General features: G+C 41.1%; 2 protein-coding genes across 2 annotated transcripts in view; one reads left to right on the forward strand and one right to left on the reverse strand.

The window, feature by feature from the left end:
• dhx16 (DEAH (Asp-Glu-Ala-His) box polypeptide 16) overlaps positions 1-7,064 on the reverse strand; it is a 51,929-nt gene extending 44,865 nt beyond the window's left edge. Inside the window, exon 1 of the mRNA XM_080850824.1 lies at positions 7,023-7,064. The gene's annotated coding sequence lies outside the window, so the exon portion shown is untranslated. The remainder of the gene's footprint in view (positions 1-7,022) is intronic.
• LOC308375595 (uncharacterized protein) overlaps positions 5,610-23,529 on the forward strand; it is a gene marked incomplete at its 3' end in the record, with an annotated part of 38,687 nt that continues 20,767 nt past the window's right edge. The window contains exons 1-4 of the mRNA XM_080851757.1: positions 5,610-5,672; positions 9,868-10,058; positions 10,378-11,360; positions 12,321-12,470. Of these exons, the coding sequence (XP_080707883.1) occupies positions 9,887-10,058; positions 10,378-11,360; positions 12,321-12,470 (1,305 nt within the window). The 5' untranslated portion in view covers positions 5,610-5,672; positions 9,868-9,886. The remainder of the gene's footprint in view (positions 5,673-9,867; positions 10,059-10,377; positions 11,361-12,320; positions 12,471-23,529) is intronic.

Consider the following 23,529-nt stretch of genomic DNA (forward strand, 5'->3'; position numbering starts at 1 on the left):
CTGACACTTCTCAATTACCTTCTTAATGTGTTCCTTAAAATTCAACTTACTGTCGAACCACACTCCCAGGTACCTAATTGTGTCGACTTGCTTCAACGCTTGACCGTAGAGCTTAATTTGTACATCAGGCTTAATTCTTTTCTTTGAAAAACAGATGATTTGTGTTTTTTCAACTGATAAATGAAAACCCCACTCAAGTGACCATTTCTCAACCTTGTTTATTGCTTGTTGCATTTTGTCAGTAATGTTTCCAATGTTTCTCCCTCTTATCCACAGAGCTCCATCATCCGCATATAAAGCTTTGTTGACTCTTAGATCTTTTATTTGTTCAAAAATGTCACTGATCATTAATTTGAATAGCACTGGACTACATACACTTCCTTGCGGTGTACCATTTTCTATAGGATAGGTCTTGGAATAATCAACCCCAACTCTTACTTCTATAGTTCTTCCTTTAAGGAAATCCCTAATCCAATTGAACATCTTCCCACCAATACCCATCCTATTCAACTTAATTAATAACCCCTCCTTCCATAGCATATCATATGCTTTTTCTATATCCAATAGTGTGGCCAATACTAACTCCTTGTTATTTTGTGCTTTCCTTATTGTATTTTCCATGCATACCACAGGGTCCATTGTAGTCCGTCCACTACGGAACCCGACAGATGGAGAGTGGATAATCTGAATTCTGAAGTAGAGGGAGATACAGAGAAAGAAGAATCTGAGACTGAAGACACAGTCTGAGAGGAGAAAAAGAGAGCAGATGCCACCCACATATCTGGACAGAAAAGCAACATACTTTTCTTGTTACTTGAAATGTAATAATCTTCAAACACATTTCTTCATTGTCATTGATTGTATATGACTTTAACTGATAACATAATGCAATATTGCCAGAACAGCATTATTGAGTGCCATCGGTTGGCCGAGGGTTTCTCTAGGTAGACCAGGTAGAGAGACTACGTGCAGAGTGGTAGGGGTGGGGAGGGAAAGTTCCACATCCATCAGCGATTGGAACACGCCTGGCTCCGGGGAGGCAGTGGACCTTGCAGGGGCCGCTTGTTGAAGGGGGGGGTGTGGACATCTATCATCAAACCAATCACGTCACTAGCGAGCTTTTACCCTGTGAGTAATAGCATGCTATCATTAGATAGGGTGCTCAGCAGTGTTGGGAGTAACGCGTTACAAAAGTAACGAATTACTGTAATGCATTGCTTTTTGCGGTAACGCGGTAATGTAAGGCATTACAGAAACAAAATTGGTAATATTTACCACGGTACAAATGTCAGTAACGCGCGTTACAATGCATTTTTAACCTGGAATGAAGTGTTTTATTTTCCTTCATCCAAATTCGCCAAAATCACCACGAGATCAGCAGAGGTGAAACGTCGGCGCAAAATGTTTCACTTCCTTTTCCTTTAGGCTAATCGATGCCGCTTTCAACGGTGGAATCGCCAGCTTTCCGAAAAATTGGCAGCAAGATGTGGCCACTAGCAGCAATGATGACATGACAAGGTAAGGCTAAAACTTTCAGATATGGTATCCTTGCAGATATGATACCCACACTACCATTGCGTCAACATGTTTTTTTCTTACTGGGCTAAGGTAACTTTCCTTCTGAAGCCATGTCACAATTAAATTAAATGTGGTTTGGAGCCACAAATGCATTGGTTCTAACAGACATGAATGAAAATGTACTTTTCCATTCTCAGAATATAGCTTAAAAAATGAATCACAAACGATCAAATAGTATGTGGCCATCCATCAACATGATCAGACAAGTTCAGAGAATTAACGTTAGCCTAATTTAGCACCAAGGTTCTCCCTCCTAGGCTAGGCTATGTGATGTTACTTCACCCGCCACTGTGGCTGTATCGTTTGACTTAAGACTCTAATCAAAGCAAACAAATGTATTGACAGTCTCTAGTTCCGCTACATATCTAACTGAACACAGGGATTTTGTTTCATATCAAAAATACGCCTAAAAGCCCACCTCTTCACTGAATAACCCGCTAGCTTGTTAGCTGAAAATACTTGGTAACGTTACTAACTTAGCTCTTTTACCATACAGTGTACATGTAGGATAAAGCGTCTTTCTGTTAAAGTGCACTTTACCTACAAATACCACTACTACCTACTAGTTTAGCCCAGAGCCCTAGAATCTTTCTATCTTTCTAGAATCCTTCTATGTATCTGGTTTAACCTACATAGTTCTAGATCAGAACAGATGTACATAACGTCATTGTGAACCACGTCAATGTATTAAGATGAAACGTAGTCTACAAGAAGTATGTTTAATACAATAAACCATAAGATGAACTTGAATTTGAAGGTTAATATTGAAAATGTGTGATGCACTGCCTGTTTCTGTCCCATATGGATTTTTATTTATTTTTTTAGATCTAGCCTAGGGCCTATACATGCGTTTTATACATTTGAAATATAATGTGGAGCATTTTTGTAAGGGCGTGCTGAACTGAACATGAACATTGGGGTGCACTAGCCTGGGCTACCTGTCCCATAGAAAAAAATATTTTGACACACATTAATATTTCAATCTTCATGTTCAGCACAGCCATACCTTACAAAAATAGTTGGTTTCATTTGGGTTGTACATTGTAAGGCCCCTTTGCTAATATGTAGTGTTTATATCTTAGACTCTTGAATTTGAAATCTGGCTATTTTCTTATATTTTCAGCATGTACTTCAAAAGCCGAAAAACCTTCACAAAGGACTTGGATGCCCAGGTGCTATGTGTAGGCCTACTGCCTCCCCTCCATAGGTGTACAGCCCATACACTAATCCAGTTGCAAACTATTTTAAATGTTTTATGACGCATAAACTATGCTTAATGCTGTGAAGCTGGAAATAATAAAGGCATAGAAATGCTAATTTTGTATCCTGTCATATTTTTAGACATTACAATACAGTCCAATTATTGTTAATATGAATAGGCCTAAAGTTACAGTATTTCTATCACAATTTGCCAGACTTTGACCTTTTGTCTGTTCTTGCGATGATTGTTCTTTGTATTGTGCCATGAGCCATCACTGTGGCTATTATGTTCTACTGTTTGCCATAAGTACAGATACCACATCACCTTCCACTGTATGTGTGATTCACTAATTGAGCGTCTTGAGCTTCATTACAGTAAGATTGCCAAATCCATACTTCCAGTGATTTTGGTGCGAGTAACTTACAAGTAATACAATAGTAGTGTAATGCCTTACATTTTAAAAACAGTAACATTGTAATGTAACGAATTCAAGGGCGTAGGTTTGGTCTCAGCATTGGTAGGGACCCCCCCCCCCCCCCCCCCCCTAAAAAAAAAAAACATAGTTGATGTTATATTGAACAGGCAAACTTTATTTAAATGTATTAACATTTGTGTACTAACTTGTGGAACTTGGAACTGATTTAAACATAATAAGAATAATAAAACCTTAGTTTAAATAAAAAACAAAACGTTCTCCACCTCATCTGAAGCCCTTATGGTCCAGCTGCTGCTTCCTCAACCTGCACTACATCTGCACTGGATTTCTAAGTTTCCTGAATGCATGTCAAAATATTGCCTTAATGAACAAATTACATAACTGAGAAGTACATGAAGTGCATTTGTTTGTTCTGAAATTAATTTGTAATATGTAGGTAATTGGTTCAGGTTTTATGGAGCTGTACTAAGCCTACATCATCTGTAAGGGAGAGTGGGGTAATTTGTGCCAGCAGGGAAGTTGTGCCACCCCTTATTTCTAGGGAACCATAGAAAAAATTGGTCAAGTGACCACACATTTTGAAGAGTCAGCCATTTAACTCATCCTGCAAAGAAGAGAGCCTCTTTGCATGAGAGATAAGCACGTTAAGTTCAAAAAACAGTTTTTTTGCCTTTCAAAGTAAAATTTCTATGATCACAGTTTTTTGATTGTTGTGTCTAAACAGTTATAGACAAGTTTGAAAACATTTCACACGTTTCAGTGCTTTGGTAAGCTACACTATAATAGGCTTGTAGAAAATCGGCCTTTGATGTTGTAAAATAACTTTAAATAAACCTTTAATGAGTAATTTTACATTGAATTTGTCTAGCTTTTATATAGCATCACAGTTTCTGAGATGCAAATATACTGTTTTACTTCAATAATCAATGGCACAATTTACCCCAATGTATTCTCTTTAATGGCACAACTTTCCCCCGAACACTTTTTTTCCAGAAAGCTATATTTCTTAAATACTAATTCCCAAGGATGCACCACATCCTGAAATATATGTACATATTTAAGTTGGAAGCATTACTGTCATGGCCTCGCTTAAAAAAAACCTGGCACAACTCACCCCACTCTACCCTACTGGATTGCAGTGCAATGTTATATTGTATTGATTAATTATATGCTGCATACATTTGGGCATCCCACTTTATTGCACATTTTTACTACCTACAATGTATAACATTTATTCTCAAAATAGCCAGTGTGAATGATAACATTCATGGGTCACATTGTCTAAACATCCCTTAAAAAACAGTCTTTGAATGCAATCTTTACCAAAAATGGACAATTCAACGTCTTATCTGAACCCCTTATGCTGATTAATCATCACCCTGCTTTTCATCTGTAGCTTGACTGCTGATTACTTTTGCCTTCAACAAGACCAGCTACTGCTGGTCGAAAGATTGCAGACGATAGGGATAGATTTAATACAAGCAAAAGGTACATGTCTACACACTAACAACTTTTAAAACATGTTTCCATTGTAGAATGGGTGGCGAAGTAAGGCTAGCAGGGTCGCACTGTGTGGGTAGTGTTCCTACTAGCTAGCTAACGACGACATGGGCTTCTTGGTAGCGCCTGTCTCTCTGGGTAGAAAAAAACTTCTGGCATCTCTCTTCTTTTTTGGTGGATTTTTCCAATCTACAAAGCACAAAAGGGTCAGAATATGAATGCTGAGACCAAACGAAATACTGATATGAGGCTTTATTATTTCCTGGCGTATTTAGTAGCTTACCGTGAAAGACTACTGCCAGTAGCAGCTCTTTTCTGCAAGTCAGCTTTGACGACGTGACTCTGCCACTTCAGCCAATTAAATTACAGCATTTTGTCTCGCAGGCTCGAGGGAATTGGAAAACTTGGAAATGTATTTTTCAATCTTTTGGGCGACGACCATAGTATTGATAATAATACGAATGAGTTTGCAAATATATTGTGCACATTTTTTCCCCTCAAATTAACAAATATTGGTAGGGACTTTTTGGTCGTTCCCAAACTTTGGTCGTGACTAGTCCCTACCAACCCTATGCAAACCTACGCCCTTGAACGAATTACTTTAAAATGACAGTAACAAGTAATAAATAATGCATTCCAGTTTTGAAGTAACTTGCCCAACACTGGTGCTCAGACACCTCGCAAATCCTAGGATACGTATTTTTCAGTTACAATAAATTTTTTTTTTTTTTTTTTTTTTACATTGTACAGTGTCTATTTCTCGGTAACTTAACCCTGACGCATCAACGCATTCCAACGCATCAATGTGTGTGAGCTGTAGGCTAAGTGAACATACGCCCTCCAGATCAGCTGGCGGTAGTCACCTATTCAGACAGGTATTTCTAATGACGTAATCAAGGTTGGGTGTAAAGGTTCTCTCCTGTGCTTGGCCACGGATTTCAGTTCCTGCTCGACATTGTAAGATGTTCTTATTCTATCTCAAAGTGTTGTCGATGTTAGTTAATATACAAAATAGACTGTGGGTGGTTATTGAAGCAGCTTTATAATGTGCTTCATATGCATTTCCGAAAACACATAAACTAAACCAGCATGTTGGTCTGCGTTCATGGTAGCTCGTAGCGTGATTTCCTTGTTCGAAGGATCTACCCAAATATGCATGATAATATTTTACCGACTTGACATCGACTGTCTCATATAGCTTGTATCAAAGCAACATTACGAAATGAATATAGTGCAGTTGTAGTGGCAAGTTGCAGATGAAGTATGCCTACATTTAAATGTCATGTCGCCTAGCCGATTTAAATAGTTGACAGCCTTCATTCAAATGCTTCACCGAGATTGGTAGTAGCTACCATAGCCTACTGCAGGTGAGCCCTTGTGTGACAGTAGGCGACAAGCGATGTTGACGCCACAAAAGCTAAATAGGCTACCAGTTTAGGCCCTCGTAAACTGAAGTTGCCGATACAAACGAAAGGTAGGCTACAGGTTATAATTTAAACATGTTGGCACACATGGAGCGCACAGTTTGACGTGTCAAGCCGAATGAGACACGTTGAACAAGTTCGGTGGGTAGGGAAAGATCTATTCTAGGTGTTATAACTCTTGCTTAAGTTGCCTTGGACAAAAGCGCCAAGCGCCATAAAAGTTAATACGCCTCCTCAGAATCCCGTCGGGATTTATTTGATTCGATTATGACCGGCGGACTATACATTATCCCTTACTTGAATGTGCAAAGGTTGTTGATCAGCAATAAGAGTGTTGATTTGGGGTAATGTTCATCAAAAATACAATTATATGAAGGGCCAAGTGAGTTTCATCATGTTGTAGAATATGAATTATGAGCTTATTGTGCTTATCTCGGTAAAAAAAGCTTTGTTGCATATCACTTCACTTTTGCCTGGTGCCTCTCTCTGCTGTCCTCAGATGCTCGAGCTTGAACTTCTTCCCAGTTTCTTATTAGTTTGTAATTTTCATTGTCTAATGTATTTGAATCATATTCACCGGTTAGAAATAGGCCTGTATGCTTTTGAGTAGATCTGATATGGTCAACTGATAATCAGCACTGGTCTGTGCATTACTTTGTTCATTACTACACCCTTGCAACAGTGCTTTAAAAATGTCTCCCTTATACTAGTTTGATGCTTTGATGGCAGATACCTTAATTCTCACAGCACACAGTTGCATACAATTGTTTGGGTATCCCTGAGTAAAATACACTTTTGCTGCTCTTTGACATCAAAAGAAGCATATACAACCTCTGCAACAAACACAAAACCAAGAATTTTACTTTTTATTTCTTTTACTCACTGCTCCCGCTGGCTATGTCACAGTCACCTCCCTAAATCTCACTCCCATCCAGGTCATGTCACCAATGGAGCCTGTGTTTTGTAGATTAGCACTCTCTTGCACGGGACTCAACCACCAAGGATAAAAATAATTCAGCATAGGCATGTGTATATATAGACCAGAGGGGGTGAGGTATCCCCCTCGCCAGTCTTCACTGAAAGGTTGTGTAGCTCATCCAGACTCTGTTGTCATAGTTCTAGGTGATTTCAACCACTGTAATCTATCTGATGAGCTCTCGAATTACATTCAACAAGTGACATGTCCAACAAGAGGAAACAACATCCTAGACCATTGCTACACCACAATCCCCTCGGCTTACCATGCATTACCGAGTGCTCCGATGGGAAAGTCGGACCATGTTATGCTTTTCCTTGTCCCGGAGTATCGCCAGAAACTCAGAACGGTGAAGCCAAAGTCCAACGTCGTGAAGGTATGGTCCACGGATGACATTTCTAAGCTTAAAGGCTGTTTTGAGTGCACTGATTGGGACATCTTTAAAAACACGTGTGACAACCTGGACGAGTACACAGAGGCAGTGACGTCATACGTTCGGTTCTGCGACGAAATGTGTGAAGTCATATGGAAATGGGAAGCCCTGGTTCAGCAAAGATGTTTCTGCACTCCAAAGGGAAAAACATTCTGCTTTTGTGAGGGGTGACACGGAGGTGTATAAGATTGCCAAATATAATCTGCGTTCTGCAATTAGAAAAGCCAAGTCTGATTATGCTAAGACACTGGAGGTTCAACTCAATACTAACAACCCTCGGTCAGTGTGGAGAAATCTGAAGGATATGGCCAACTACAAGAAAGGGGCTGCCTCTCCTCCAGATGACGACCCTGATCTTCCTGACAAACTCAATGAGTTTTATGCCCGGTTTGAGGACAATCAGTCCCTGGCAGTCTTTCCCTTTCCCCCCTCTCCCTCCTCTCCTCCTTTTGTCATCCAGGAGGCAGAGGTGTGCAAGCTTTTTAAAAATCAGAAGGCTAGGAAAGCAGCAGGACCAGATCAGCTTTCCCCAGTTGTTTTCAGACACTGTGCAGATCAACTGGCTTATGTCTTCACTGACATTTTCAACTCCTCTTTGCAACAGTGTACAGTCCCACAGTGTTTCAAATCCTCTGTCATCATCCCGGTCCCAAAGTCAGCTAAACCAACAGAGCTCAACGACTTCAGGCCAGTGGCCCTCACTTCAGTGGCCATGAAGGTGTTTGAACGCTTGGTACTCTCCCACCTACAATCCAGTGTGTCACCGCTGATGGATCCCCATCAGTTTGCTTACCAGGCTAACAGATCTGTAAAAGATGCCATCAACCTAGCTTTTCACTCTACTCTGCAACATCCCGAGTCAAGTAACACCTATGCACGCATGCTGTTTATTGACTTTAGCTCAGCCTTCAACACAATAGAGCCACTCATTCTCTTCTCCAGGCTGCAAGCCATGAACATCGACATAGCTCTGTGTCACTGGATACTGGACTTCCTGAGGAACAGAACTCAAACAGTCAAAGTCAATAACGCAACATCATGCCCTCTGACCCTCAACACTGGTGCGCCGCAAGGCTGTGTGCTATCTCCTCTTCTGTTCTCCATCTACACAAATGACCTGAGATCTCACCACCATTCCGTCAAGATGCTCAAATTATGCAGATGACACCACCATCATCGGCCTAATCAAAGATGAGGATGAGTCTCAGTACTTCAAGGAGGTAATTTGGGCCGTTGACTGGTGCAGGAAGGACAAGCTCCATCTTAACGCCTCAAAAACGAAAGAAATAGTTGTGGACTTGAGAAGGAGGCCTAACACCAAAGCCTTAGTTAATGTATTTGACCAGCCCATAACCCTTACTGAGTCCTTTTAAATTTCTTGGCTCCTACATCAGCCAAAATTTGAAATGGGATATCAACACCCCCCACCTTATCAAAAAAGCCCAACAGAGACTGTATTTCCTCAGGCAACTGAAAAAGTTCAATGTCAACAAACACCTTTTGGTGCTCTTCTATAAAGCCATCATAGAAAGTGTCATCACCTCATCAATAACTGTCTGGTATGGAAATTCTGACAGTCACACAAAAATGAAACTGGAGAGAGTGGTGACTAAAGCCTCCAACATTATTGGTTGTGACCTTCCATCAGTCCTCTCATTGTATGCTGAGCGTAGCTTAAATCGCTACATTATCAGAGACTCCTCCCATCCAAGCCATGACTTTTTTGAACTTCTACCTTCTGGAAGGCGCTACAGATCCATGCAAGCTGGAACGACACGCTTCAAAAACAGCTTCTTCCCCTCTGCTGTCAGACTCCTGAACTCTCAATGCTGACCTGGAGTATTTCTTTTATTTTTTATTTTTGTTTTCCCTACCCCCTTCTCTCCCCTCCTACTGGCCTGAGCTACCAATGACAAAGAATACCACCAACATTGTTGTGTGGCAATAAAGTTTATCTTATCTTAATCAAGGAATAAAGAAACCTATAATAAAGATTGTCGTTTTTGTATTCATGAAGCTGTTGTAGGTTACTGTTCAGTTGGAAAGAGGATTCAAGATGACTAACATTCATTTGTGTTTATTAATTACTGTTGGATGTGTACCTAGGTTTAGCACATATAACATCTCCTATAATATCTCATTGATCATTAATGAGTTTGAGATGACTTTAAATGATTTTATTGTTTAAGGGTACTGCAAAAATGGCAAACCTGCTTTCAAGAATGCTACTAGGTTTAGTACATAGGACTACTAGTCTTGACCCCTGTCACTCCAACAGGATGTGTCAATGTGACAGGATGTTTGTCCATTTGATTTCAGTGTGCCAGACTGGCCTGTGATGAGCAACCAAAACAAACACCAGGGCTGCCGTATATGCGGAGGAGATCTCCAGGGCAACCAGAGGCGATGGATCTATGGGGGTCAGAAGCAGAAACGAGGCACACCTCACACACCAACAAACCCATCCAGCAGGAGTAGTGTGTCAGGGTCTGCCCTCAGCAGCCCATGGGGTAATGGGAAGGATTTTCACAATATACATGCTTACAATACATTTGTGCATTGATAATGGCACAAGTGCCGTCTGGGAATTGTATGAACCTTTGTGTTGGAACCTCTGGTGGGACACATCAGAAGATCTATTTGTTTGATTCTTGACCTAATCAATGAAAGACAACATATTTTGATAGTGGGGTAGTTCCTCTCATGCATATGACTTTTTTTTTAATTCATGTTTGAATTTTGTTGGTGTCTCACAGAACACAGTTTGCAGATTTCAGTATATGTTTTGTGGAATTGAATTTATATTCTTCTCTCATCTCCCCTATTCAGGCAGTACTTTGTCTCTGGGCTCTTGCCACTCTCCTCAGACATTGTCTTCCCCCTCGAAGGGAGCGGATCTCCTCAGCATCCTAACACATATACTAGGGAAGCCGGTACCAAAGGGCAGTGGGCAAAGGGAGTTCTTGTGTGGCAAATGTGCATCCCTTCTTGAGCGAGTCTTTAAGTTTGACACAGTTATCAAGAGAGTCAAACTACTGTCCTCTGAAAGGCTTCAGAAGCTTACACAGGAGAGGGATCAAATCAGACAGTGGGTACACAATGCCTACTGGCAGCAACACCCTTCTGATTCTCAGGAGAAGGAAGGTTTGAATGAAGTAGAAGATGAAAAAGAGGGCTACAGATCAATGCTGAGAAGTAACCTGGCCTTGTCAGAGTATGAGTGCTGGTCAGAAAAGTCCAACTGTTGTCCATATTTCCAGAGAACGGGGAGTCGATGCACAAAAGGGAAAAACTGCCCAGGCTGTAACTCTCTGAGAGTATCTGACTCCGACTATGAGTCTGTCTGTGGGATTCCCCGTAATCTTCCCTTTCAGGCCTTTTCTCCTCTGGGCCTCTCCCGTGATAAGTCTCAAAGCATGCCTCTCCATTGGTCTAGAGGTTCATCTGCTGCTTTCAGTCCCATCTCCTCAGCTGGCTCATGCCTGTCCCTGCGCTATCAAGCTCATGCTGACTCCTTACAGTCACTGAACTCTCTTGATGGATCTGATCCATTTGATCGGCAAGAAACTCCAACCAACCTAGAGATGTGTCTTCGAGAGCTGAAATGTATTCCATGGAAGCCACTGAGTTCCCCAGTAGGTAGTCGCATTCCTGTCTTAGGAAAAGGTAGGGGGGGTAAAAAGGACGAGGTGGGACAGGCTCACAGCCCAGCACTGGTGAGGGAGCTGGATTTTGAACAACAGAATAAGGAGGCGATGGGAAGGGATGCTCTGCTAGAACTTCAGGATGAGTTTCTGCCTCTGCACAAGGAGGTGAGATCATTCACAAATGTTTGCTGTTCTGAATGCAAAAATACATATTTTAATAATTAAGCATTTTGAATGCATCATTCACATCTTTTTTTGTCAGAACTGAAAGTTGAATTTTGTAACAATTTTCCTTTTCACCACAGCAAGTTAAGTTTCCAGATTCCTTTGTGATGCCGGAGCAGCTTACACATTGTTGGTGGCCATGAAAATGATATGGACAATATTGTGAAATTACATTTGAATTTGAGATCAAAACATGAACGAGACAACAGAACAGAATGTCAACTTTTAGCTTTTGGTATTATCAAGGTAGCATATTGTCCCATTTGATCATTTTATTTCAGCCTCAATCCCACATTTGTAGGGAAGTAAAAACACGTGCAAGAGACTGGTAGGTTTCCATGGTTGTTCTCATGAATCTTGTGAATCGCTCTGTACCCTGTTGCCCACTGTTAAACTCACCCTCCTTAACTTCACTCATCCTTGGCTTGGCCCCAATGTAACCTGTGGTGTGAGAAACAGTGCCCACCTGAACTCCACTCACAGCAGTTTTTTTCCCATGTTAAAAGAAATGCATCAAAACCCTGGGAAGGCACTTCACCTTGTAGCGAGACACTGAGCTGTTTGTGGTTCTCCTTTTCAAGAGAAAGCTGAGGAAATACAGGACTGAAAGTCTGGGACAGTATCTTAAAAAGAACCAACTAAGAGGTGATGCCGGTGTATTTTTTTGGTAAACCCAAAGTTAATCTGGTATCATACCTCAGCTCCCCTTTAAATGTTGGACAGTCTCATCTGTTGTCTCTTATTAATTTGTCTCAAATCCAAATGTCATCAGTATCAAGACAATTTGGTCCCGTTGGCCCTACCTATACAGAGAACTGTATTCAGGTTAATCAAGTTAAATACTTTTAAACAGGGGAAAGCACGGTTTCACACACATGGTTGCCATCCATTTTGTTTCAGATCAGAACAGGCCAAATGAACACTCTTGTCAAGCAATTGCAAGAACAGCTGGATCAGGCTCAGACCTGCATCAGGAACCAAGAGGCACAGCTCCACAATAAGGCAGAAGCATCCATGAAGAACACAGCTGTGTCATATATTCCTACAATGGTAAGCTACGAACATGAAGCCTATTGTTGTGTTGAATCCTGTTTAAAATATGGACTGAAAAAAAACAAACAGTTTGCGTGTCATGGTAGTTCTTCTTTTTGTTTTGCTAAATGGCAATGGATATATTTAGGATTTTTTGTCACAACATTTTGTAATGTCCCTCCCTGTTCTTGTACATGCAATGTGTTTCATTGCATGCATACATTCTATTTGAATTTAACCTTTCTTATTACACGGCTCTTCTTAATGCTGTAGAATGCTCCATTCACTTGAATGGGGCTTCCCAACGTTCTGCGGTCAACTATTTTCCGATAACTGACCGTTGCTATGCACTTAATGACCGCTGTCAAGGAAAGTGGCCTTTTTGCCTCTGATTCACATCTTTCGTAGCACTCCACAAGTAGTACGGTAACTTATCAAGGGAGTTTCAGCGGACGGTTGAGCAGCTGTGTTCTAAAGAATGTTCAACTGTCTTTGAAGTTCAACGTCTTTGGCGAACTATTTCTCTGCTTTTTAACACTACGTATAGTAACAAAAACAAATACATTGTAAAAAGACACACTGTGTTAAGTAATTTTTTTAGTTTTAGCCGTATAATAAGCGGGATAATATATAGAACGCCGGTCATTGTCAGGAAAATAAGCCCCTTCACGGTGAAGCAACACCCCTCCGCTTCGCGTCGGGGTGCTGTTCGCCCTGTCGGGGCTTATTTTCCCGACAATGACCTGCGTTCTATACATTATCCCTTACAGAACGTAGGTTTACCAACCTACCGCAGTGGGTGAGTTATTTTTCTGGCTGATTCACGAATGTTCTACGGGAACATTCTACAGTCATTGTTAAGGCTTCAAGGAAATTATTATGCAGAGTTTTCCTGATCTGATATGCTATCTAGACGTTTTTATCAGTAGTGTAGGCTATTCATTAAAAATATTTAACAAATATCAGACTAATCAAAAAGTGCTTCTTTGTCAACCGTGTGACGTCATCGTAACACCATAGGCCGACAGGTGCCTGCACGTTTGTAGCGATGATAACGCTTGTGGCAGTAGTTACCAGCCAGTCTCACGTGAATTTGTCATCACCTGGCCCAACAGTTGATGATTGTCCACGACTATTTTCTTTCCTCACATGGATTCAACAAAGGGTAAGTGACCTTATAATTTCTTTCTTTATGATATCCAGAAAACATCAGAGTTGTAAATTAGGCTATAAAAATCGATGTCAAACCGTTTGTAGGTCAATAGAGCTAGTTAGCGGAATATGAGGCGATGTGATGTGATGTGATGTGATATAATGTGTAAATGCAATGCAATCGCGTGAATGCAAAACAATACAAATGTGAATACAATCGATGTCGAACTGTAGGCCAATAGAGCTAGCTAGATGTGAAAATAACGTGGAAATATACTCCAGAAAGTGAACGTCTAATTCAGTCGATTCAACAACAATAGCCAATTATTTTTTTGCGCAAATCCAGAGCTAGTCAGATGAGGGAAACGAGAAGTTGAGGTGAAATTACCTTATTTTTGTGCACAGATACCACATATCAGTGTATTACTTTGCGAAGTTAATGTAGTCAATATCAAATAGAAGGCAGTTTAGTGTAGATTTTGGGAACATGATAAATGTCGAACAGTGATTTTGAGTAAAAGTTAGGCTAAATGACAAAAAGTGTGTACAACTCTTACTTTTATGTGCTCATGGACACACACAAACACAAGCACACACGGACACACATACACTCATGAACAGGTTGTCATTTGATGACTGTGTTGAGACATCAACTTATCTATGCTTAGCGATGAACAGTGTTTGTACCGTAGGTTTATGCATGTATGTGTCTTTACATTTTGGCCATTACACTAACAGACTGGTATTTCTGTGTGTTTCAGCTGGTTAAGATGTCCCGAATTTTATCATCAGTGAGCTGTTGCCTCCCGTTTATTTAGTTTTGTGAGTTTACGTTTACGCTACTTGTTTTTCTGTAATAAATGAATGAATGCGATGCAGGTATCGGTGTCGTTATTTTTTTCAAACTGTTGCATGTTGTGGATGGGCTGATAGTGCGCAAATATGATTTGTCATTGACAAGTGATTGTAATATGAAAAGGTGAATGCGCAGTTTGTGTGCGTCAATGATGAGGCTACAATTATGCGTATCCTGAGGAGCGTATGCCTCTTAAGCTAGTCAGCTCGTGAAGCATTTCATGTACGGTATATTCCCGCTGCGATGCTGGTATTCATATCGAGCTGTCGTTGGAATTGATGTTTGGCTGAACATTGAGTAATGTACCATTCATGTTATTTTCAGTTATGTATATTTCATTTACCATTATCTCCCTACGGGGATTAATACAAGTTTCATGAAAAAAAAAACACTTGTTGTGCTTGTCTTGTACCGGAGATCAAGTCTTCCCTATACTTGCAAACGTTGTAACTTTGTCATGTACAATTGACCCTTCCGCAAACTCCGCCCCCCTTAGCAACGGTTGCTGTATCAGTCAAGCATTCACGTTTCCCAGGTTCTCAGCATTGGTATGAATAGCGTGGCGACATGTTTTCAACCGTGTCAATTTCAGCTCTACCCAAAGAATTCACAAGCAATTTTTGGAAAAACGGCAAGATCTCAGATCGAAGCAGGCAAAAGGGTCTGCAATATGCTTATGAAGGCTACAACCACAACATTACATGCCGTGTTTGTAGACAGTCAAATGCTAAGGCTAACAGGTTCATTCCAGCTACAGTGCCACTTGAAAGTATGTGAACCCCTTGAGCACTTAAGCGGTTTCTGTTGTTTTACCATGATTTTTCATTTTTTTTATCACCAATTTTCCATAGATGAAATGTCAGGTTTATGTTTATCATTTGCATGTACTTGTTTAGAGGAAATAGTTTGAGAAGCTGAAAAACTACATGAAACATGGAATTAGTCCATTTCAAAAGTAAGTGAACCCCCAGCTGAATTGATAAAGTCAAGCAGGTAACAGATTCAGTGAAACTTATTTGGGTGAATAATTAGTCAATTGAGCAAACCGATCATCTGAGACATCCTTAGGGAAAGGTTTGGGCAACACAGATTAAAAGAGGGAGGAAACCAACCAAACTACTGTAGTGCCAAGGTGTACCCACACAGATCAACAATGCCAAGAGGAAACGAGATATCCGAGAACATCAGGAAGAAGGTACTGACAGCCCATCAGTCTTGGGAAAGCTATAAGACCATCTCCAAAAGATTCCAGCTCCATCCATCCATCCAAGACAAATAATTTTGAAATGAAGGGCATTCAACATGACCGCATCTCTGCCTAAAAGTGGACGCCCATCAAGACCATCACCAAGAAGCACCAGAAGAAGAATAAATCAGGTAAAAGTCAACCCACACATCACCTCTAAAGAGTTTCGGACCTCTCTGGCAGCATCTGGGGTAAATGTACATGGGTCTACAATCAGACGAAAATTGTTGGTTTTGATCGTGACAAAATAATTCTATCTCGGACTCATCTGTTTAAAGAAGGGACTTCCAGAAGGCCTTTGGTTTATCCAAGTGCTCTCGGGCAAAGTTGAAACGGGCAGTTTTGTTCTTTCTTGAGAGCAGAGGCTTCCTTCTAGCAACCCGATCATGAATGTCATGTCTATTCAATTTTCGTCTGATTGTAGACCCATGTACATTTACCCCAGATGCTGCCAGAGAGGTCTGAAACTCTTTAGAGGTGATGTGTGGTTTGACTTTTACCTGATTTATTCTTCTTCTGGTGCTTCTTGGTGATGGTCTTGATGGGCGTCCACTTCTAGGCAGAGATGCGGTCATGTTGAATGCCCTCCATTTCAAAATGATTTGTCTTGGATGGATGGATGGAGCTGGAATCTTTTGGAGATGGTCTTATAGCTTTCCCAAGACTGATGGGCTGTCAGAACCTTCTCCCTGATGTTCTCGGATATCTCGTTTCCTTTCGGCATTGTTGATCTGTGTGGGTACACCTTGGCACTACAGTAGTTTGGTTGGTTTCCTCCCTCTTTTAATCTGTGTTGCCCAAACCTTTCCCTAAGGATGTCTCAGATGATCGATTTGCCGAATTGACTAATTAAGCACCCAAATAAGTTTCACTGAATCTGTTACCTGCTTGACTTTACCAATTCAGCTGGGGGTTCACTTACTTTTGAAATGGACTAATTCCATGTTTCATGTAGTCTTTTGGCTACTCAAACAATTCCCTCTAAAAAAAGTACATGCAAATGATAAACATAAACCTGACATTCCTTCTATGGAAAATTGGTGATGAAAAAAATGAAAAATCATGGTAAAACAACAGAAAACTCCTAAGTGGTCAAGGGGTTCACATACTTTAAAGTGGCACTGTATATTTATGTCTTCTATTATCTACACAGTCGCCGCTACGCAAACATGTAAGGTGGTAAAACTGAATCGTATTTTAAGCAAGGGTTTTCTCACGTTTTCGATGCAGTGGGCAGATTTTAGGGACATAGCTTCTTGGAACAAACGTAGGTGCTTCTGTTTATGTTGCTGACATTCAGCTGATGGGGGGGTCGTCCACATTGTTTGATCCACAGCAGGCATTTCTCTCTCTGGGTCTTGGGTTTCGGGAAGGGATAAAATGTTACCCCTCCCTCCAGCCTTTTTGGATATCGGATGTCAGAATTACACACTCCATAAGCGCAACGTTTCATTTTCTCTTCTCGAGCAGACTTCTCTCTCATAGACTTCCATTCATCAAAATGGTTCGCTTGACTGAGGTCCCGAGCTTAGTAACCGTTGCTATGCTATGATTGATCAGTTACCGTTTTGGGGGAGTGGTCACGGAAGGGTCAATTGGACGTGGACCACACAAATATAGTAAGTCTACATATAGTAAACAAAATGATACTGACAAGACGATTTTTAGAGGCATAATGGATGAAGGTGGCTGAATGTACAATGTTAGCTCACGTTAGCGAAGTTAGTAACCCACACACAGGCTTATTGTTACGCGGCTTTTGGAACGCTCGTGTCGCCACATTCTGTCACACCCGTGTGTCGGTACGTCTTTGCGGAAAATTGGCTGCTGTCACACCGGTGTGACGCTACGTTCTGAAAGGTTAATGTGTACATCGGTCCCACATGATCAGAATGTGGCCAACTGACATAATTATCCTCTTTTTCTCAATTACTTAAAAGTAGAGCTGTGAAAAATAACGCGTTATGATTAAATTACAGGATTAATGCAGGTTTTTTAAAACTAATTTAACGCATGTGCAGAATGAGCTTCCAATAAACCCACAATTGACCGTTCGCGAAACTCCTCCCTAGAACGGCCCTCGTCCAATCCTACTCAGAGAAAAGGGTCAGACAACTTTGAGGTCTGAGGAGCATGGTGAAACGGTGTTCATACGGGACTTGTAGATCTGACACAAGGTCCAGAGATTTTAGAGCGACACGTTGTTTTTTTTCAGCATTTTTAAAGCCCAAAACAAAGGAGGAAAGTTGCCGGCTGTGGATTTAACAGTGTGGGGGACCTCGCTCCCAACTCAATGTATCAAAGATCAACAAACACACATATGTCTGCTCCAAAGTAAATGAAGCTTCTTGCAGCTAGCCAGCTAGCGAACTATGCTATCTAGCTAACAAACTATGCCATCTAGCTAACTATCTAGTTGAGAGAACATCGCCAAACAGTTACAGTTATGTCAACTAGTATTATAACGACTACAAGTACATAACTAGTCTCTCCAACAAATGTGTTAATGTTAAAATAAAATGTTAATGTTACTGTCAAAATGTTAATGTTACCGTAAGGTAAGGTTGCACACTTAGCTATCCTAGCTAGCGATAGCAAACGCCATCAAGTTGCAAGCTGCAGGCTATAAATACATCGAAAAAGCACGCAGCTCTGGTTGTGGTGGGGGGCTGGCAGTGTTTTATCGGGACACTTTCGGCCTTGTTGAACTGCAGGTCCCTGTTACCCCATCTTTTGAATGCTTAGCTGCCAGAAGCCTCACCCCTCAACCTCTGATAATTGTTTCTATTTATAGACCACCCAGAGCTAACACTACTTTTATATCAGACTTCTCAAATCTCCTCACAACCCTGTGCCCCAACTTTCCCAGGATGGTGGTACTTGGTGATTTCAATATCCATGTAGATGCCCCCAAGTGCCCGCTGGCCGTTGACTTCCTCAACCTCCTTGATTGCCTCCTGCTCACTCAGCATGTACAAGGACCTACCCATAAACACGGCCACACCCTTGATCTTGCCATTACTGCCTATGTCTCAGTTTCCAACATCCATGTCCTGGAGCTAGGCATATCTGACCACAGTGTGGTACTACTGGCAGTGGTGGAAAAAGTACTGAAGTTTAGTACTTAAGTAAAAGTACAAGTACCCAGGAAAATGGAAGTAAAAGTAGAAGTAAAAGTACTACGTCAACAATCCTACTTAAGTAAAAAGTACTCACTTTTAAATTTACTTTAAAAGTATAAGAAAAAGTACTCACGCAATGGGTTGTCTCTCAATGTCTCGGCTGTGCCATTTCGATTAAGAAATAGCGACTGGTAATAAATGCCTCTACAGATGTCACTACTTGTTATAATTATAAGCAACAACATTTGTTAATTGGAAAGGTTGGTGTACTTATTGGGCCTATTGTCTGTAATACTGTTCACACTCTCTCTTACAATTCTGCAGATGACAAGTTATCTACCAGGGATTATTTGCCATTAAGCCAAACCAATAAAGACACAATTTTATATATTTTAATCTTTTATTTAATTGTAAACAATGGAAATATGAATCATGAAAAACAAATGGAGTTGTTAAACTGGTCAATGCAGAGTTTTATGCTCTATTGATTGCAGAAAAGGAAAATAAACATATCAATGCCTTTTTTTATTGACTGGTTATTGCCTGGCATGCAAACTTAATGCCTAGTCTTGGGTTACTCAATTGAATAACCAGTCAATAAAAAAAGGCAAATCTTCACGTTAGCTTGACATTGCTAAACTACCAGCTTTATCTTACCACTACGTTAAATAAATAATCAAGGTACAATCGAGTTATTTTGATGCTATTGCTGTATGTCAACATGTATTTTGCTAGATAACAGTATAAAATCATGTCAGTAACCGCATACGATATGCAAAAGTCATAGACATTAACTTAGCATAGAAAGAACTCCACATAACTCAACCTGTTTCTCCAAATTTGAAGGCGAATTTTTTGAGGTAGACGGGAAACGCACTGAAACCTCCACGAGTTATTCTTGGGGCCTCTGAACTTGAACATGTCCTCAGCAGTGTTGGGGAGTAACGGAATACACGTACCGGTGTTACGTATTTAGAATACAAATTATGAGTAACTGTATTCCGTTACAGTTACAATTTAAATAGACGGTACTCAGAATACAGTTACATTGTTGAAATCAATGGATTACATGACGGTACTTATCTGTTTCACAAGTGTATTCACTCTCTAAATAAATGAAGGCAACTTGATGCATTTCCCAGAAGCCCCAAAATAAAAATTGATGAAAATCAGCTATATGCGTGATCCCTGCTAATGCAGAAGGAAAATGAGCAGCCAGAGCCAGGGCAGGAATGCTTTTCTATCCTGGAAATTCTAACAGCATTTCACGATAAAGAAAGAGAAGGGAGAACGTAATGAAAGACTCCACCTCCAACCTGAAGAAGCATCTTAAAGTAAGTTTATTTTTTGAATTGGCTAAGGGCAGTCATCTGCTTTAGTTTAACTGGTCACCTTGCTAGTTTATGTGCTGTGCTGTGCTTTATATACAATATACAGTGCCACTTGAAAGTATGTGAACCCCTTGAGGACTTAAGCGTTTTCTGTTGTTTTACCATGATTTTTCATTTTTTTATCACCAATTTTCCATAGATGAAATGTCAGGTTTATGTTTATCATTTGCATGTACTTGTTTAGAGGAAATTGTTTGAGAAGCTGAAAAACTACATGAAACATGGAATTAGTCCATTTCAAAAGTAAGTGAACCCCCAGCTGAATTGATAAAGTCAAGCAGGTAACAGATTCAGTGAAACTTATTTGGGTGAATAATTAGTCAATTGAGCAAACCGATCATCTGAGACATCCTTAGGGAAAGGTTTGGGCCATACAGATTAAAAGAGAGAGGAAACCAACCAAACTACTGTAGTGCCAAGGTGTACCCACACAGATCAACAATGCTGAGAGGAAACGAGATATCTGAGAACATCAGGAAGAAGGTACTGACAGCCCATCAGTCTTGGGAAAGCTATAAGACCATCTCCAAAAGATTCCAGCTCCATCCATCCATCCAAGACAAATCATTTTGAAATGGAGGGTATTCAACATGACCGCATCTCTGCCTAGAAGTGGACGCCCATCAAGACCATCACCAAGAAGCACCAGAAGAAGAATAAATTAGGTAAAAGTCAACCCACACATCACCTCTAAAGAGTTTCGGACCTCTCTGGCAGCATCTGGGGTAAATGTACATGGGTCTACAATCAGACGAAAATTGTTGGTTTTGATCGTGACAAAATAATTCTATCTCGGACTCATCTGTTTAATGAAGGGACTTCCAGAAGGCCTTTGGTTTATCCAAGTGCTCTCGGGCAAAGTTGAAACGGCAGTTTTGTTCTTTCTTGAGAGCAGAGGCTTCCTTCTAGCAACCCGATCATGAATGTCATGTCTATTCAATTTTCGTCTGATTGTAGACCCATGTACATTTACCCCAGATGCTGCCAGAGAGGTCTGAAACTCTTTAGAGGTGATGTGTGGGTTGACTTTTACCTGATTTATTCTTCTTCTGGTGCTTCTTGGTGATGGTCTTGATGGGCGTCCACTTCTAGGCAGAGATGCGGTCATGTTGAATGCCCTCCATTTCTAAATTATTTGTCTTGGATGGATGGATGGAGCTGGAATCTTTTGGAGATGGTCTTATAGCTTTCCCAAGACTGATGGGCTGTCAGAACCTTCTCCCTGATGTTCTCGGATATCTCGTTTCCTTTCGGCATTGTTGATCTGTGTGGGTACACCTTGGCACTACAGTAGTTTGGTTGGTTTCCTCCCTCTTTTAATCTGTGTTGCCCAAACCTTTCCCTAAGGATGTCTCAGATGATCGGTTTGCTTAATTGACTAATTAAGCACCCAAATAAGTTTCACTGAATCTGTTACCTGCTTGACTTTACAAATTCAGCTGGGGGTTCACTTACTTTTGAAATGGACTAATTCCATGTTTCATGTAGTCTTTTGGCTACTCAAACAATTCCCTCTAAAAAAAGTACATGCAAATGATAAACATAAACCTGACATTCCTTCTATGGAAAATTGGTGAGGAAAAAAATGAAAAATCATGGTAAAACAACAGAAAACTCCTAAGTGGTCAAGGGGTTCACATTCTTTCAAGTGGCACTGTACATTATTGCCTCCACCGAAATGTTTCTCTGTCCCTACAACCCCTGTAACAGTAACCCTATTGGCACAGTAATCTGGTCTTGTCTGTATCATGTATTTACCACCAGATGTATGTATACATATGTCCAGTGACCAAATGCTGGCTGTGTATTGCCCCTGTTGCTTCCTTTCCCCTTCTGCCACACAACCCTTCCCCTTTCCCCCTTCCCCCCGTCCCACCTTCCTGTCTCCACCCGGCCGACCTCAAGCAGATGGGTCCCCCTTATGTGCCGTGGTTCTGCTTAAGGTTTCTTCCTGCCTAACAGGGAGTTTTTCCTTGCCCCTGTTGCCGTTGTGCATGCCCTAAGGGGGTTCAGGCTCTGGGCTCTGTTAAGCGCCGAGAGGCAATTGTATTGTTATGGCGCTATACAAATAAAATTGAATTGAATTGAATTGAATGAATAGCCCTGGAGCCGTGGAAAGTCAGACCTGCCAACATGTACGCATTTTGCATAGAACAAATACCTGAATAATCCATCAAAAATGATTATGTACCTCAACACTGAAAGGTTTTTTTGTTTTGTTTTGTTTTTTTCATAACACACATAACGCAGTATATAACTCACAGGTTTATGAAATTCATAAAAATTCATATAACAGCAAAATTCATACAACAGCGAAATTCATGACACACATAACGCAATATATAACTCACAGGTTCATGAATTCATATAACAGCAATATTCATATAACAGCAAAATTCATGACACACATAACTCATTTTTTCAATAGGGCAGCGATCAGCCTACACCCTGTTACAATCAATTATAAGTCGAGAACTTGCCTTGACTTAATGATATAACCATAGCTCGTGCGGAGACAAGGCTCAGTGTGTTTTGGTTCGCATGAAGACCCATGGTGGGGTTCCGGTTCCCCTGGTTCCCATTGTCCAGTGACCTGATCATCATTGTTGATCTCAGGCTGCTGTGTGCTGTTTGTGTGTGTGTGTGTGTCGTTTCGGGTGTCGAGAAGGTTCCGTCGGTTGCGCCTGTACCTCTGTCCATCGCTGGTTGTGATGTGGTAGCTTCGTGGAGTCTCAGCGGGTTGGATGACTGTTGCTGGTTTCCACGTACCATCTCCTTGCTGGAAGCGGATGGGCATTCCAGCGTGCAGTGTTGACAGGGGCCTGGCAGACCTGTTGTAGTGCTGTTGCTGGCGCTGCTGGCATTTCTCTCGCCTTGCTCGCACTGCCTCCTGGGGGGTTACCTGAGGTTGTAGCTGTAGTGCTGTAGTGGGTAGGATGGAACGCAGTCTGCGGCTCATCAGGAGTTGGGCTGGAGACTTAAGTCCATCGACCGGTGTGTTTCTGTACTCCAGCAGGCTGAGATATGGATCTTTCTTATCTTCTCTTGCCTTTGTGAGGATTCGCTTTGCAGTCTGGACAGTCTTTTCCGCTAGACCATTGCTCTGGGGATAATGTGGGCTCGATGTGACATGCCTGAAACCCCAGAACTCAGCAAACTGTTTAAACTCACGTGAGCTGTAACATGGCCCATTGTCACTGATGACTTGTTCTGGTATGCCGTGTCTGGCGAACACCGATTTCATCTTATGGATGACGGCGGCTGTGGTGATGTTGGACAGGCGTTCAATCTCAAAGTACCTGCTGAGGTA

The sequence above is a fragment of the Sprattus sprattus genome (genome assembly GCF_963457725.1).
Source record: "Sprattus sprattus genome assembly, chromosome: 14".
Classification (NCBI taxonomy): domain Eukaryota; kingdom Metazoa; phylum Chordata; class Actinopteri; order Clupeiformes; family Clupeidae; genus Sprattus; species Sprattus sprattus.